The 16,640-nt window shown below is 40.4% G+C and overlaps 2 protein-coding genes across 3 annotated transcripts; both read right to left on the reverse strand.

Annotated features, from left to right (window-relative positions):
• Window positions 1–2,073: 2,073 nt before the first annotated feature.
• Window positions 2,074–5,061, reverse strand: csrp3 (cysteine and glycine-rich protein 3 (cardiac LIM protein)). Its single transcript, XM_046032995.1, has 5 exons — window positions 4,950–5,061; window positions 3,717–3,888; window positions 3,057–3,186; window positions 2,557–2,650; window positions 2,074–2,147 (listed from the first exon to the last, which is right to left on the reverse strand). The coding sequence occupies exons 1-5, from the start codon at window positions 5,059–5,061 to the stop codon at window positions 2,074–2,076; spliced, it is 582 nt and encodes a 193-aa protein (XP_045888951.1).
• A 2,763-nt stretch (window positions 5,062–7,824) lies between these two features.
• On the reverse strand, window positions 7,825–16,414 carry e2f8 (E2F transcription factor 8). 2 transcript variants are annotated; one of them, XM_046031910.1, is made up of 13 exons: window positions 16,164–16,414; window positions 14,221–14,481; window positions 13,970–14,123; window positions 13,258–13,572; window positions 12,886–13,047; window positions 12,133–12,270; window positions 11,697–11,912; window positions 11,509–11,590; window positions 10,901–11,396; window positions 10,272–10,538; window positions 10,023–10,158; window positions 9,294–9,640; window positions 7,825–8,649 (listed from the first exon to the last, which is right to left on the reverse strand). In XM_046031910.1, the coding sequence occupies exons 2-13, from the start codon at window positions 14,389–14,391 to the stop codon at window positions 8,482–8,484; spliced, it is 2,652 nt and encodes an 883-aa protein (XP_045887866.1). In that variant the 5' UTR covers window positions 14,392–14,481; window positions 16,164–16,414; the 3' UTR covers window positions 7,825–8,481. The 2 variants fall into 2 exon arrangements, with proteins under 2 accessions (XP_045887866.1, XP_045887868.1); XM_046031912.1 differs by lacking the exon at window positions 16,164–16,414 and adding an exon at window positions 15,434–15,577.
• Between the last annotated feature and the right edge of the window lie 226 nt (window positions 16,415–16,640).

The following is a 16,640-nucleotide window of genomic DNA, read 5'->3' on the forward strand; positions in this document are numbered from 1 at the left end:
TGGAGAGAGGAGATTGAATACAAGTGCCTAAGGAGAACGAGCTTGTATATGGCAGGTCAGGTGTGTGTGTGCATATGGATATAAATAGGAGGCTGACTGACAGGTGAGGTGATTGGTTACTTTCAGATTGCATTAGGCTGTCTATAAAAGGAGCGAAACTGCTGATTCTTGTGTGACAGCTCACGTATGAGTACAAGTACAGCCTAATTTTCCAAGGCTACAAGGCTTTTCACAGACATTGAATAATTTATGTTGTATTTTAATACATCTCATATATAAATGAATGATAATTTTATTCTGTGTCTGCTGGAACGCAGCTTTTAAGACAATGTGAGAACCTTTCTGAGCTGTAAGCCACACTTACAGAAGTACAGAGACCTGCTCTTCATCCAGTTGCAAGAAGCTGACAACTAAAGTGGCAGTATGGAAAATGGGAGAATTTGTGATTGTGTGCGTCTTTCTTTCCCCTGTGCTGCTTCTGCCAGAGCGACAGCCAGTCTTTCTGTGAAAGGAACAGAGGCGGCAACTTGCCACTTCCATGTCTGAAAGGACGTTTAGAAGGACAAAGAGGACAGGTAGAGTAGATGTGAAGCTATGTGATTTGGTAGAAAATTTCTAAACTATGACAACACATGCCTCACAGTACATTAGCAAAGACGAACAGTGTTCAGAAGTAGACTACCAGCAACTGGCTGAAAGATAAGAATGATAAGTGTTCAACAACACCACAAAGTACATACTCAGCAGTTAACTAGCAGGCTGAATGAACACCTGTGACAGTCTCAACAACACCTGAATATTGTGAGCTTCACCAGATTTACTGCAGAGCTGTATTAATAAGAGGAGCATGCTCCTTCCGCTTTTATTTCATCCTCTGGTGTGTTAAAAACCTTGTTCACATCTTTCTTAAGTCCACCGCTACAAGCAGAATGTCTTGGCTTTTTTGCCTCAGGTGTCCTGGCCAGAGGAAAGACCGACAGCTTTTTGTTGTTTTAGAGATTTTACTGTTATTATTATGTCACAGCTTTTGATTGAGGTATTGGGTGTTAATTCAGAAACTTATGTGCCATCAGGTTGCTGCGCTGGAGACTTAAGTCAATAAAAAGAAGGTTGTTTGTCATTTTCATGGTTGGATTGCTCATGCTGAGAAAAGCTTTTTATATATAGGTTGGTTCCTAAAACCTTTTAGAAGTGATGATTTAAGACACCCACTTTGATCAAGTGTGCAGGTTTTTTTTACAGATGACTCGTAGGTAACTGTGTCATGAACAGACACCTCTTTTAGAGTAACTTTTACTCTGTGTGTTCCTCTGTGTTGTCATCTCTTCTGATTTAATGGTGCGAGTCTGATAGCAGCTCTAATTTTAGACAAAAACAACTAATTCAAACGTGCTCTGCACAGCTGCTCACACATAATTGTTTGGGGAAAATGAACTCATTGCATTTGTTAATCACTTGTTGCCTTGATTATTCTAATTCATTATTGCACGGAATTATTTATGAATGCAAATTTAATTCTATTAATAATTAACTTTAACACAATGAGGCACTGCTAGTTGTCTTCTCACAGCAGGAGGAGATAAATTCATTGACTTATGAGCAGGGTTGTGCAAGTCTTTTTGCGTTTTTATTAAAACAGATTAGTGATACAAACAAAAGGATTGTCTAAAATCAGTGATATTTTCTAATAATGAGCAGTGCAGCTCTTTTCTGTATGTGAGGTACAAAAGATTTATTTAAAGACATGGACCCCAGATTGTATTTCAATTTGTGTTTATTTCTAAAAATAATCTAATTTTTCATATATATAAACCTCATTCAGGGTATATTTTAGGGTAACAAAATAGTTTTATTTTGTACTCTGACTCAACCATTACAAATATTATGCATCTTTTTACCCAATTTTCAAGATAATAGCGAGCTTACAAATGTTGCTCGACTGTTATTTTACCAGCCCAGCCCGATATGGCATCTATCATGTATTGCAGACATCATCCAATGTAGAGGTAAAGGCTGAGTCTCCACTCAAACAGCTGCCGTGTGCCGCACACACATTTCTAAAACCAGAAATGTTCACTGTTGTTCCTCCAACATGGCAGCGTTTCCCAGTCCAAATCCTTTTGGACCGAAGTTTTTGGCGTAGCAAACTGAAGAGAGAATTAGAAAACAACGCTGAGTTAATCAGCATTTTCTGATTTAAATTCAAATCTAAAATGTGTATGTGTGTATTTCTATTTGATTCAAGATAACTTTATTGTCACTCTATACACAGGATAAGTGCACAGTTGAATGAAATTATGTTGCATTCAGCCCATAAAGGAATTGAAAAATACTATATGAACTGACAGAATAAAAAATAATAAGTCAGTATATAGTATACTGTAAAAACACATGGGTATATTGCACACTGAAGTGAAATGCACATAAGGTTAGAAGCAGACACTCACACGCGTACAGTGTAAGTGTATGTGTGGGAGGGAGGAGTCTATGGCCAAAATGTACTTTCAAAGTGTCTTCAGTGCAGTGACAGGTGTGTGTTTGTGTAAATGTGTGTACCTTTACAGTACAGCTCTCCATCCTTGTCTGTCACTGTGGTCGACTCCAGGCTTTTACCACAAAGGGCGCAGCGGAAACAGGTTTTATGCCAGGGCTATACACACACACACACACACACACACACACACACACACACAGCGTTACTGACAACAATTATAAAGACAAATGAAGCTAGATTTATTGGTATTTTCTTGTCTGTGGTCAAACTCTTTGTGTTTCTGTTATTTTTACCGTATGAATGAATACAGTAACCTATTAGATTGTAGGCTACATGGCCAAATTGTTGGGGCTCATACAACCCCATGGTAGTGAAACACTTTAAGGAAAACAGCCTATTTGAGAATTATTTGGAGCTCAGAGGTCTGAATTCAATTTGCTGTCACTCTGCTGGGGCATTTCTTTAAATGACTTGATCACAACAAAATTTACAGTAACATAAAAGCCAGTTATAAATCCCAGACAAAAGACCACCACAGCGTCCCAGGAAGGACGGTCCTTACCTTTCCTGCTCCCATGACCTTCTCTGCTGCGTAGACGGCTTTGGAGCAGCGAGGGCAGCGGTCTGAACTTCCAAACTTCTGGGAAAATTTATTGGCATTGGAGTTTGAAGAAGCTGGTCGTGGTTTAGAGCTAGAAAAAAAAAAAACATTGTGGGATGACGTCAGTGGTCACTGGTGTTTGACTTTCTTGTAGTTTCAGTTTTGTAGGTTTTTGAGGACAGATGGGCTTCAGATAGATCTGTTTGTAAACTGCTAATCTCCCCCAGTATTTTACTCATGTCAGACTGTAAATATCTCTGTAACATATCTGGTGACACTAAGCTAAATCTTGCTGTGTGTTGCTTTTTTTCTTTTCAATGTAGAATACAAAACATTTTTTCAAGTTATAGACTTGTTTCTACAGCTGTGTTCAAAAATTAACCTTCATCATACTGGAGAAAGGTCATGTTAACGTCCAGTAATTAAGGTAATGTATTTCATATTTGTTGAAATTCTCTTTACATCCCGAGATCAATCAATAAATCAATCAATTTAAAGGTTCAGTTCAACCAAATCACATTTGCACATAAAATCTGCCTACATGGCTTGATACCACTGAAATGACCCTTTAATGAAAGCCCAGACTTGGCCTGTGTCTCTAACTGCAGTGTGAAGACGTACTCATGAGGCTGCAGGTCTACGTTCTGTCCAGGGGGATCAGAGCTCAGAGCTCCAGCTCCTTGCCCGTATCCGTAGCCTTTTGGCCCATATTTCTTGCCATAACAAGACTTGCAGTAAACCTCAGACTCATGCGCTGCAACCGTGGTGCTGTCCAGTCCTTTTCTGCAGGTCACTGTGTAAAAAAACAGGAATATTTTTACACATTTTAACCAGTTATTGTCTGACTATGAGGCTGGGTGAAATGGTTTGTCCAGACTGTAGAGAGCCATGGTGGAGTAATGGAGTTTAAATAAAGCTCCCACCTAGCTAGTTTTATCAGTCAACAGTGGCATTGCACATAGTCAGATGTCTAGTTTTTCTATTTATAGGATGAGAGGAGAGTGTGAGGTGAATGTTCGAGAAAAGAAGAACACTTAGCAGATGTATGAGCTTATCGCAGAGGCCTTTCAGAGTTCCCACTGGAACAATACAACAGTCACACAGACTCACGTCCAACCAACTGGAGAGTGTTTGTGTTTCTGCAAAGAGCTGTAAACCTATATGAGGTGTCCACTCTCTCAGTTCTCATGTAGGTCGGAGTTCCTGGATTTGACAGCTGCAGCTGGGAGATCTGATTATGGTCTAATAACTTTGGCTGTATCACAACAAGACCAAAACTGAAATTAAAGTCTTGACGTCCGACCAAACAGATAAAGAGGAGGGGAAACTCCACTGGGCCGTCAAACCCAGAGAGGGGCCATTCAACTACTAGAACATATTACATGAGAAGAGGGCATTTTATGGAGAAGATGTGAGTGGTTACTGAGAGAAAGTGGTCAGTGCAGAGCAGAGGAGGAGGATAAGAGTAGTAATATAGAGAAACATAGGAAAGAAAATATTAAATGATGCATAAAGAATTGGGAAAAAGAAGCAAGACAAATGAAAAGAATAAACAATGATGGCAGGAAAGAAAGGAGGTAGGAAAGCAACAAAGAAAAGAAGGATGCAAGAAAGAAAGAAGGAAATGAATCAAGGAGAAAAACAAAGGGAAAAGCAAGCAAGAACAAAGAAAGAAAAAGATTAAGTGTAAAGTGAGCAAGAAAGGAAGAAAGGGAAAATACAGTATAAAGAACTGAATGAATAAAATGAAACCACAAAAACTGCACTCTCTAAATTAAATATGAGGAGAAAACAGACAGATGCAGAATTCTCTCTGTTGGACCAGTGACAAGAAGAAAGAACCAGGGTGCTCACTGCAGATGAAACAGGTCTTATGGAAGCTCCTCCCGTTACACTGGATCTCCTCTGCATGGTACACCGTCTTCTCACAGGCTGCGCATTTGGCACCCCCTCCCCAGTTTGGCATCTTGAAGAAACAATCACAAAACCCAACACAAGTTCAAATAATTACTTATTTAATTATTAATCAATCTATTGATTACTGACTCTGTCAAAGGTTAAAATTACAATTACAGTTGTATTTTTTTGTACACAATAAATTTGCTGTCAATCGACTAACTATGGATGTATTGTAATGAAGATCTTAAAATAGTTCAAATACTCATTTTTAATGATATGAAATGAAGATGAGCTAGGACCTCCCTGCATTTTAATATCTAAAAAGTGTTGTTTTCATTTATTTTCACAAGCTATTTTTAATTTTGATATGTGATTAATTAATTGATTATTTTTTAATTTCATCAAGTAATCAACTATTTCTTTCAGCATTGGAACTAAGAAATCTGCACCAGCAGGCTTGAAGTCAACAGATCCAACATCCAAAGCCCCCATCTTGCACATGTAAGCCCCCATCTTGCACATGTACTTATTTTAAGCTGTTTTTAAAAACTGTATAATTGAATTATGAAATAAAGGAGTCAATGAAGAAACCCTAAACCTAACCTGCACTCTGTGTGATTCTTGACCTGCTGTATTTTACCTATTTTTTAATGTGAAATCTGGTGGTTTAAAAATCCTGTATCATCTGAAACACTGAAACCTGTCACTCATATTTCCTTATCAGTTTTGATAGTTTTAATCTCACTTTGAGCCATTAGATTTGACTCGTCCCCCAAATGCCAGCTTCACCAAAAGCCTGGAGATGTGGCAATGCCGCCCTGCCTGGCCTTCATGCTGACATTCCAGTTTCCACTCATATCAGAGGCTGCCCAACACCTCACAGGACTGGTATGTGATATTCCAGAGGCTGTACTGAGACATCAGACGGACAAAAGCTAAGCGCCCTCTCCATCTAACACTAATGGTCCAGATATTTATGTCAAAAAGAAAGTCTCATAAAATAAATATAATTCCTCTTGTAAAAACTAAAATAAATCATAGCCTAAACTTAAATCAAGCAAATTACCCATTTGTTACAATAACTCACTCATCTACAAACAGAAAGCTTTAAAACAAAGGAAATGAGTCCTTACCTTGAATCCGAGTCTGTGTGCTTCGGTCCTACCGTGGCAGTGAACGCTCCTGGGCGGTTTAAATACCGTCCATCTTGCCATCACCACAGTCCACCGGTGACGCTTCAGTGAAAGTATCATCCTAAAATAACTTGTGACAGAGCAGAGCCCTCGGACCCTTCATCACAGGCTGAAAGAGGCCTGAACATCAGCCACCCAAACATTTGTTCTGGACTCACAGACAGACACAAAACTGTGACTGACAGCTACCATGCAGGGAGGTATGTCACAGGATTATGCACATACATGATGAGTACACAAAGCATTTAACTGCACATCTGAATATGAAAACATTTTTGTGCGACTGTGCAGCTGTTTACACATCAGAAAACAAAATAATTGGTTTGATGGATGAAAAATGTGAAGAAAACTGCTCTCCTTAGATCCTAACCGCTAGCGGCCCTGCGGGTAGTCCCAAAGGTGAGGTTGTTATCTAAATAAAAATAGTTTGGCATCTGTAAGGTGGTAATTTTAAGACATTCCATGCCACATTCAAATCATGATACAGAAATTAAATTAGTGCAGACAAGTGAGATAAACAGCCTGGTTCCAGACCTCTGAATCACCATCCAGATTCCCGATTTGTTCAGCGATTCAAATAGAATGAATGCGGTGAAACAATTCGCTCTGACTAGGAAAGACTGCTTGGTAATTGCAGGTATGAGTGGGAGAGACATGGGAACTTTCTGACAGATATCTCCCACTTAAACTCAAGTGTTCAAGTTCAAGACTTCAAGAGAGCTCTATTGCATTGGTCTCCAATCAGCTGCTGAGTCAAAAGTACCAAACAAACGCTTAACATACATTTGACAAGAAAGAATGAGCCGGCGGAAATAATTGCAGAAAGTGTCAACATGTGCTGAAGTGGTCATTGTTGATTTAATGTGTATAAAATGTTACATTAATGCTAAAAATCCAATCAAACGTGAGCAATACAACCAACAGCTTGTGACATGATGCACATACAGTAAGTAATTAAGGCTGACTTCATATTATATTTAATGACAGGGTAACCATCCTGTAATTATGTGAGTTCTCCCGACTCCAGACCTGTTCTTGTTCTTCCCATTCTGCCTACACGACGTGACTGAGGCATCTCTCAGTTTGTTAGGCTCAGTTTTACATTGTCAGGGTTAGTCCACTCAGTGCTCCGTCTGCCTCAGCTGTCATTTTTTCTCCCCTGTACTTAAAGGGATCATGTGAAGTTTTTGACTTTTAGCAGCACTATGGAACACATTTGTTAGAGCTCAAGTGTACAGACACTATTTTCTTATTTAATAAACTAAGTGATAGTAAAAATAATTCAACAGATTCATCTACAGTAAAAATAAATAATCACTGTTGGTAGCAGCACCACGTTTGTAGTAATTCCAATCCAATAGCTGTGAAGATTAGGGCTGCAACTAACAATAATTTTTATAATCAATTAGTTGTTGTCCTCATGTCTTCTTTTGTCCACAACCCAAATATATTCAGTTTACTCTCAGGAGGAGGAAAGAAACCAGAAATTATTCAAATTTGAAAATGTTTTCTCTTTAAAATAGGACTCAAAGCAATTAATCAATTATCAAAATAGTTGCTGATTTAATAGTTGACAACTAATCGATTAATCGTTGCAGCTCTAGTGGAGATAAACAAAACAAAACACAGACATCATGTGACGTTCTTACAAAAAATGTATTCAAATTCCATTAGCATATTACACTTAAACAGGACATCGGAAATGAAGGTTATTTCTTTATAAATTAAACGTATCAAAATGCCTGATTAGTCTTAGAATGAATCACAAATATTCACATTTCCTTAACAATTCCATTTTAACAGAGGTAACATTTAACATGTACATATGTGCAAAAGTAGTCTCATTAACATAAGAGAGAAAATGATCAATGAACAATTTTTCCAATTAAACTGGTCTTTCATTAAAAAAACATCCATGTGACTTGTTTTGTTCTTTATAGTACTGATGGGACCATTTACTACTGTTTGAATACAATTATTGGTGTTTGCATCACCCACATTAGCAGATTTAAGTAAAACAAACAAGAACAAAACAGATCATTAATTCTCCCCCATTAGGTCATGCAAATTTACTCCTGGGAAAACATTTTCTACCAGCATCACAATAGTGTTCATGAGTATCTGGTGAACTCTGACTTTGAAATCTGATTTGCATGTGTCCACAGCCGAAGTCTGAAAGGCAGCTATTTTTAGAGCTGGCTGTGAATGAAGGCCGTGAAATGTTCAGAGAAAAATAAACACACCCACCCACAACACCCACACACACACACATCTGAGGGTGTCCTTCAAGGATTTCAGGAGTCCTCAGTGGTGACATCCAGCTTCCTCTGAGGGACATAAACAGTTTTGGTGGCTGGGTGTCCACTGGTGGTTACCATGGCAGCCAGAGGGGAGAGGGGGACCGGCGTGTGGAAGAAGCTCTGCTGGGGGAGCCCTGTCCCTTTGGGGGTCGTCATCAGAGGCTGGACAACAGACAATGTTCCGTTAATAAAGTAAAAATAAGGACACACCCCCCCCCCCCCCCCCCCCCCCCCCCCCATCATCTTTCCAGAAACAATATCACTGCTTTAATCTGAACTATCACCAGATCTTACTCAACACTTTTCATTGGAACTACTTTCTCCAAAATATTCAGTCCTCCGCGAGGTCTAATGTTTCTCGATACAGATCAAGTCAAAACCTCAGCATTTAAAAACAACTATCAGTGTGGCTGGACACGCTCGCAACCCCAGGCTGTTTTTGTTGAAGTTTGTGTTAACTGGCTCTTTAAAATACCAGCTGAAGGGGTTTCGGTTGGTTCACAGGCTATATGTGGAAATTGTCAGAAGTGCATAAACAACCATTAACATCACCCTACAGTTAAGTTACGTTATCATGTCTGCTCTGTGAAATGAAGTTTCAAGACTTCCTCTCTCCCTCACCTTTTTTTTTTCCCCAAGTATCGACTTGGCCAATTGTTAATATTATCAAGTTGATGTTTAAATGTAAAGGCATACTCCAGAGATTTAATATAGCACTTCCATACAGTTGGGTCAGTCTTGGAGAAACGGCTTTTGTCATTTTAGAATAGTATAGTGTGTAAACTTTGACATTGAGATTTTTCTACCTGTTGGACACTGATCAGGGCCATTGGTTGAGCTGATACAGACTGCTGGACGGGCACAGGGGACACGGGTTTGATGAAAACCATCCCTCTCTGCTGCAGGGCCAGTGGGCCCGGCAGAGGGCTGGGCAGGGTGTTGGCACAGTCTGGAGTCTGTGGGGCAGCGAAGGTGTTTCCTGGGCTAGAGCCTGAGATCAGACCCAGGTTCTGCAAGGTGAAGTTCAGGATGGCAGGACTGGGGCTGTGGAGGTGGTGGGCCTGCTGGGTGGTTTGTGGCGAGGCGGCAGCAGTGGGTTTGTGAAGACAAAGGTTGGTGGGTGTAATCTCCTGGGCCAGGGCAGGTCTGGAGCCTGTTGATGACAAAATAAAATAGTGCAATCCCTTATCTTGATGTAGTTATTCAAATGTGTAGACCCTTAGGCCAATCTGCAGTAAGATCATTGAGTTATTCAACTGTGACTAATTTAACAAACGAAAAGCAAAAGCTTTAAAAAAGGTAAAGAAAACTAATACTGTCCATGCTTAAAAGATTACAGATTAAACTAAAAATATATCAACAATTTTGATGATCAGTTAATTGTTTAATTATTAACCAAGCAAAAAAAAGCCTTCAATCTCTGGTTCCAGAGGATCTGGTATTTCATTATAAATTACAACAAAAATGAAAATTAAATGGCTTGTCCAAATCAAATCAACATTTTAGGACATATTTTTATTTAGTGACATATTTACCTGCAGTCGGTGTTTGGTAGATGTTGTAAGTGGGAGTTGAGGCCTTGTTGCTTTCTCTCCCTAAACATTGAATTTCCCTGTAGCTGATGAGGGACTGCTGGGAGATTGGAATCAGGTATCCGGCTGGTACTAACGTCTGGAAGGTCAGATAAATACATTTCACACATACTGCTATAAAAATTGACTAACACAACAAAAGCCTTTCTGGTGTTGATTGATGCCCAGCGAGCTTTGTGCTTGTGCATTTACCTCTGTGTGGAGCTGTCCTGGCGTGAGGGGTACGGCTCTGACTGGTGTTAATCCCGCCTCGCTGTCAGAGTTCGGTGTCTTGTCCTCTCTGTCCAGGAAGGTCTCCAAGCTCTGCCCTAGAGTCTGATGGGCAACAGCACCGCCGGGGGTGTTGACAAACTCCGGGTCCAGGTGGAGTGCGCGAGGCGAGGGCCGGCTTGAGAGGTGACTGCTGCGACGGGCCTTCAGACGCGCCTGTAAGATCTCACACAGCTTCGGAGAGGTGTCCTATAGGAGGCAAGTGGGAAGAGGGGGAAAGAGAAGGTGGGAAATACTGTATTTCAGAAAAAAAAAATATATAAAAGTAACTATATAAAACACATTAAAGCAATTTTAAAAACCACATGCGCCTTCATGTTTTTGTTGCGGAGGAATTTGCAAAAGGTTTTTAGCAGAATGTACACAAATGGTTTTAACCAACAACCAGTTTTAAAGCATTAAAGTGCACTGAGACAGTAAACAACTGCAAGAATAGCACCCAAACTCTTCATATGTTTTAAGTAAGAACAACTTTCCTTTAATCAGTTGAGTGTTACATAAATGTACCATCTAGATGTAAAAGCTCAATAGTAAAAGCTATTTGTTTTTACCTTAAAGTTGGGATCAGTCCTCTTAGCTTTGGAGGGACTGCTCTCTGTGACTGAATCTGAACGCAGTCGTTTGATTGCCAAGGGGCTGACGTCCGACACCCTGGAGCCAGGCTGGCTCTTAGCCGCATACTGGCTTAATGGGCTCTGCCCAGTCTTATCCTCAAAGGTCATAGAGCGCACAGCGAGGCTGGTTGGCTGTGGCCTGGCCAGAGGGTTTGGCCTGGGGGAGGAAGGTTGCAAATACACTGCAAAGGGCCCGCTCCCCCGCTGCTGAGGTAACAGGATAGGGATCAGGGATGAACACTGTGCAGGAATGTATGTGACTGAGCCCGGGGGCATGGCGGTTAGTGGGGTGTGGGGGGTAAGGTGGACAGTAGTGTTGACTCCAGGCTCCTGGGTTGGAGTTAGTAACAGGGCCTGAGGCGGTTCCATTGAACCAGAGGAGGCTGTCTCTGGCCTCACAGCAGCAGCGTGTTTTGGTACTTCAGCTCCAGTCCTGGAACAGAAGCAGCACTCTCATTTAACACTACGGAGATCTACAATTACCTTATTGCCTCATTACCTCAACGGTTTAGGTTAAATAACAGTGTAACCGGAACCAAACTTACACTGATTCCTGGTCAAGCTTAATCTTACAAATAGCAGCAAGTTGGGCCATCTTGTTTGGGAAATCAGTGTTTGATGAATCGCCTGAAGACAAAAAAAGAAAGAGATTGGATGTAAGTGTCATCACACATTTACATTCATAAACATCCACGACAATCGTAGTCTTGTCTACAGGGTTTTCCATACTCACTGAGGGCACTCTTGAAAGGACTGCTGGGCGCGGAACTGATCTTGCGACGGTCATCCTCAATGCTCTTGGCCAGCTTTATGAGGGAGGGGTGCCGGGTGAAGCTGCGCTTAGCTCCCGGCGATGAAAATAGGTTTTTGGCACAGTTGTCTACAGACATACGGGACTCCAGTACACTTTTCTTTTTAGTTGGGCTTTCAGATTTGGAGCTCTCCAAGTCTGAAACAAGAGTTTAATGTTTTGTCCATGAAACACAATATCAGCATAACTGACAATCATTGCTCAGGAGAAACTGCAAGTCCTGAAATACATCTCTACTTCTACAAGTAGTTTGTACACAGGACGTGACTATATAAATGTGACACTAAGCCCAAAATTCATTCTAATTGTGGACCAAAATATAAGCAACAACTAAATGGAAAAAGAGGTCTGGCAATACCTTTGACTTCTGGGAATTCTTGGGGGCCGACCCATTCAAAAGCCGGTTTCCTCCCCCTCTCTTCTGTCACGTGGACTTTCTCAATGAGCTTCAGGCTCCGTAGCACATTAGCTATGTCATACAGACGGCGCACCTTGGCTGCAAACAGAAGAGCGAAACAAGATTATCTATCGCAACTAAAGACACACAGAACCTACCCTGACAAAAATCAAACCAGCATTTAAAACTTGTGCATCCCGCTGTACAATGTTGGAGTTTTTCTATTCACTGCATGTGATGCCATTAACCAAGCTTTTTCAAATAGCAGAACACTGCCTCTGTAATTTTGAAATAGTATGAGAAGGCTGAGTGCACGTAAGAATACTGACTGTTGCATGTAATACTGGTAATACATGTATTTGATATAAACCCTTTTAAAAGATCTAAATAGCTTTACATTGCAGGAAAGTGTCATTAACACATTAGGAGGAGCCTGTCTTTACAAACGTACTGATGAGACAGCAGTTTTGACAAACTTCTATCTAATCTACAAGTGTCCTCGGGACTTCCATACCATCAAAGATATATCTGCCATCTCAAACTAATGCACTGCAGTCTATGATATTTATGCAAGCAGAAGGTGAAAGCACAGAATATGTTGAACGTGCTGAAACTGAAAGAAATAAAGATCCTAAATCATGCACCAGCGTCACTTTACTTTAACCCTGCCTAATACTGAGAAACATATTGTATCTTGCAGGCCTCTGTACTCACTCTTGAACTTGTTCTTGTCTTGATCTGCACCCTGGTCCTCTCCGATCAGGATCTTGGCGGCTACGTCCAGACTGACCACGCGAGGATTAGACACCAGAAAGAGCATGACAAACTTCTGGCTCATTACCCTCAAAGATTTGTCCTTCCGACTGTTAACAGAGGCTGGACAGGACAAACAGAAAGTTAAAAAAGTCAGATTACTGTGCCACAAAACCAAGAAATTAAAATTCTATATAAACACAGTTTCAGCACTGCCTGTGGAAATCCAGTCGTAATCAAAAAGCCAGCCATGTTGAGTGCTGAAAGGAATAAGATCAGATCTAATTCTGATATCAATAGTTAGACAAATTAGGCATTAAATATGACACACACCTGCTTTGAACTCTACTCCTGGAAGCTCCACAAAGAAGAGCTCCTTCTGTCCCTGCTCCCCGCTCTCCAGGTCCACCGCCTCCTCGTTCTCCTTCTCCTCATTGTCAAAGTCAAACTCCTTGTCCAGGAGACGCTGCCGGATCTGCTGCATCTGCTGGCCGTACCTGTGCTCCTCGCCCACCTGCTTCAAAATGGCCAAAGTCTCAGCCAGTTTGGTCCGGCCGTGCCACATGTAGCGGTTTTTGGCCGAGCGGCTCACCATGTGCAGGCTCTCTAGCACGTTCATGATGTCGTAGATGCGCCGCCGTTCTACATCTGCGCAGACGGGAAGAAAACACGTAAACAGCCTTAAGTTAATAAATTAACTAGTATCACAATTAGTGAAAGAAACAGATCACGGTAAAGAAATTCAAAGTACAATAGGTGACATGTTGTGAATATGCCACAAACTCACATAGTGGCATATATGAGAATAAACTAGACATAAAATTGCTATATGTACTACATAAAACAGTAATTTGTAAATGTTTGGGCTCATGTAACTTCTAATGTGCACGTTTCAACTGTGAAATAGAAACACAATGTACAGATTAAAGAGTAATAAAAGAAACTATTAGCCACCAAAAAATCTGACATTTATTTTGATCTTAATAGATGGATCTTGTATGATTGATTTTGTTAAAAGACAACAGAGTTGATATAGAAAACATACGGAGCTCAGTGGCCACATCATCCAGGCAGATGTCATTGTTGATGGCAGGGTCCGGGCAATCCGGGTAGCGGGCAAGGAATTTATGACAGAGCAAACCCAGACTCTTCTCTTTCCTGCTAATCATTTTCTCTGACTCTTCGCAATTTTCAGTGTCCTACAGGAACATGACAGATCAAAGGATCAGAAATGTTTTCCTTTGTACACTCTGACTTACCAGAAAGTGTCTATCGTGTGTTAATGCTTGGATTTACCTGTGCAGAGTCAACACCTTCCCGTTCATCAGTGACCATGCACAGCTCCTTCTCTCGGTTCCTGATGTCTGGGCTAGCAGCACTGATGAGCATTTTAAGGTTTGAAGTCGGCGTCCAGGGATCAACAGAACGTGCTTCCCTTCCTTTTTTAGGTGTAGCGAGGGGCCCCATTGTTGGATGGTTCTCCACTGACACCGGATACTGACCAAATAATTTCTTTGGAGTATTTATCACAACCTGGGGTGCTACAAAGCCGTCATCCTAATCAGCAAAAGGAAGAAACAAAAAATGATTTAGATACCAACTCAGCAATGAGGTATATCAGGATTTATCACAAAAAACCACGACAAAACAAGTAATGTATCATAGGACTGGGCAATAAAACAATAATGATAATTATCACAATATAATTTTCCTCAATTTAATAAATGTTTTATTTAATTCACCGGAATCAGAAAGGAATTAGGACTTATTCTTTCTATTAAGAGTTTTTGTTGTTGAGGAAAAGAGACTGATTAAAGATTAAACTTTTTTTTTTTTTTAATCACAATTGTTTTCAGATTTGTTAAGTGATCCACTGTTTGGCAAGTGTTTGTCATGTTCTGACCATAAAGAATAGACCACAATTAACTACCTGGTTTCTTTCACTCAGCAGCAAAAATCAACCTTTAAACTTAATTAAATAATGATTTGACATCTATTGTGATAATTAATGATACTGAATTATATGAACTTTTTTATTATGATAATCATTTATGGCCATATCATCCAGTCCTAAAGTTCAGAAACATAACTTATAGTACTTTACTGACCTTTGAATCAGATTTCTGGGTCAGGTTTTGAAATGAATGCGCTTTACTCAATATTTTCCACCTTAACATTAGAATGTAATAAGAATTATATTTGCTAAAGTTAAATATGCAGTAATATAGTAATCTGAAAATCTTTAAAAACCCTTATATGCTCTTAACAGTATGTTAAGGGTGGAGGCAAAAAGCAGCAATTACCTTAAACCAGCTAACATTTGTTCCATCTAACAAACTTTAAACTTGCCCAACGTAATTTTTCATACTTTATTATTGTAGTGTTACCGCCCTGTTAACAAGAAGCATTAATCCAGTAACGGTATATGGTTTTATCTATATTAAAAAGGGTTGCTCATTCATTTCACCATCAATGTAAAGTTATTACAGTAAAATCTTTTAAGCCTTACCTCTTTTTGAGCGGAACATACGTGTCGGGTACAAGCATTTTCAAAACAGCGTCACATTTTAACATTTTATTTGCTTTCCCTGTCTGGTAAAATTGATCACAAAAATCTGTTTAAATCTAATCAAAACACACAGATTGATATTGGCGGTAACTGACGTGCGTTCCATCGAATCGCCGGGCCCAACGGACGCAGAGGTACCGCCCTTTTTCAGTGGGAGCAGCCAATGGGAGCGCCGCGCCAGGCAGCGTAGAGGAAGTAGACAGAGTGTCCCGCGCAGGTAAACTGTTTTTGAAATCCTTGGCGCGGAACGTTTTTTTACGGTAACAGCGGCGGCTCGCTTTAAACTTTCACAAGTTTCTATCAAAGTCCGCATCATCACTAACGTTACATTCATACGGTGATTCATTTTAAGAAAGCGTAAGATCCCCCTAAATGCTAGTTTGTTGTCACGTAGCGAGCGCCCTGATCGGCGCTAACTTCAGTTAATAACAAAATATAACGTTAGGCTAGTAAAACCAGACAATCCAGAAACGTTTCACGCAAACACTGCTTTGTTTTAAAAGAGAAACTTTAACTAACGCTATTAACATGGTGAAGCAAGTGAAGCAGTTGGTAAAGAGGAGGCGGTAAAGTTTAACCCGGCGACACCGAAACCAAAGCTTTAATTAAACGAAACATCTTGAGCTTTAAACGTCCATACGTTATCTAGATAAAATACACAGAGACTTACCCAAATTCACGAATTCACTTGCTCACAGGCAGCTTCCCATTTTCACGGGAATGTCTTTTGGATACCCGCTAACGTTATGTGTTATTTCCCAAAAAAAAAAAAAAAAAACAAGTCCGAGCGCTAAAATGCGGATTTGAACTCGTTTCCAGGCTAAAATAAACATAAAACCCCTCTAAGTAGTACAAAATGTGCGCGGCTCTGCTTTTTTTTTTTTTACACTGCTAGTAAGCAATGGCCTCTTGTTTAACTTTACTACAGTTGTGAAAAGTTGGCCCAGTTGTGTGGGTGACCACCAGCATTTGGCCCTCCCACTGCGAGCACGTCACGTCAGCCCCACACCGACCGCACTTCCTGCCTGTAGGAGAGAGGCGGGCCCAGATATCAGAGACTGTAACATTACACGTAGTCCTACATCCCCTAGTCTTCATTGAGTGGGGGACAGTAACTAAGTACATGCACTCACTGTAGGTACAAAGT

This window comes from Micropterus dolomieu, linkage group LG20 (assembly GCF_021292245.1).
Source record: "Micropterus dolomieu isolate WLL.071019.BEF.003 ecotype Adirondacks linkage group LG20, ASM2129224v1, whole genome shotgun sequence".
NCBI classification, from domain to species: Eukaryota; Metazoa; Chordata; class Actinopteri; order Centrarchiformes; family Centrarchidae; genus Micropterus; species Micropterus dolomieu.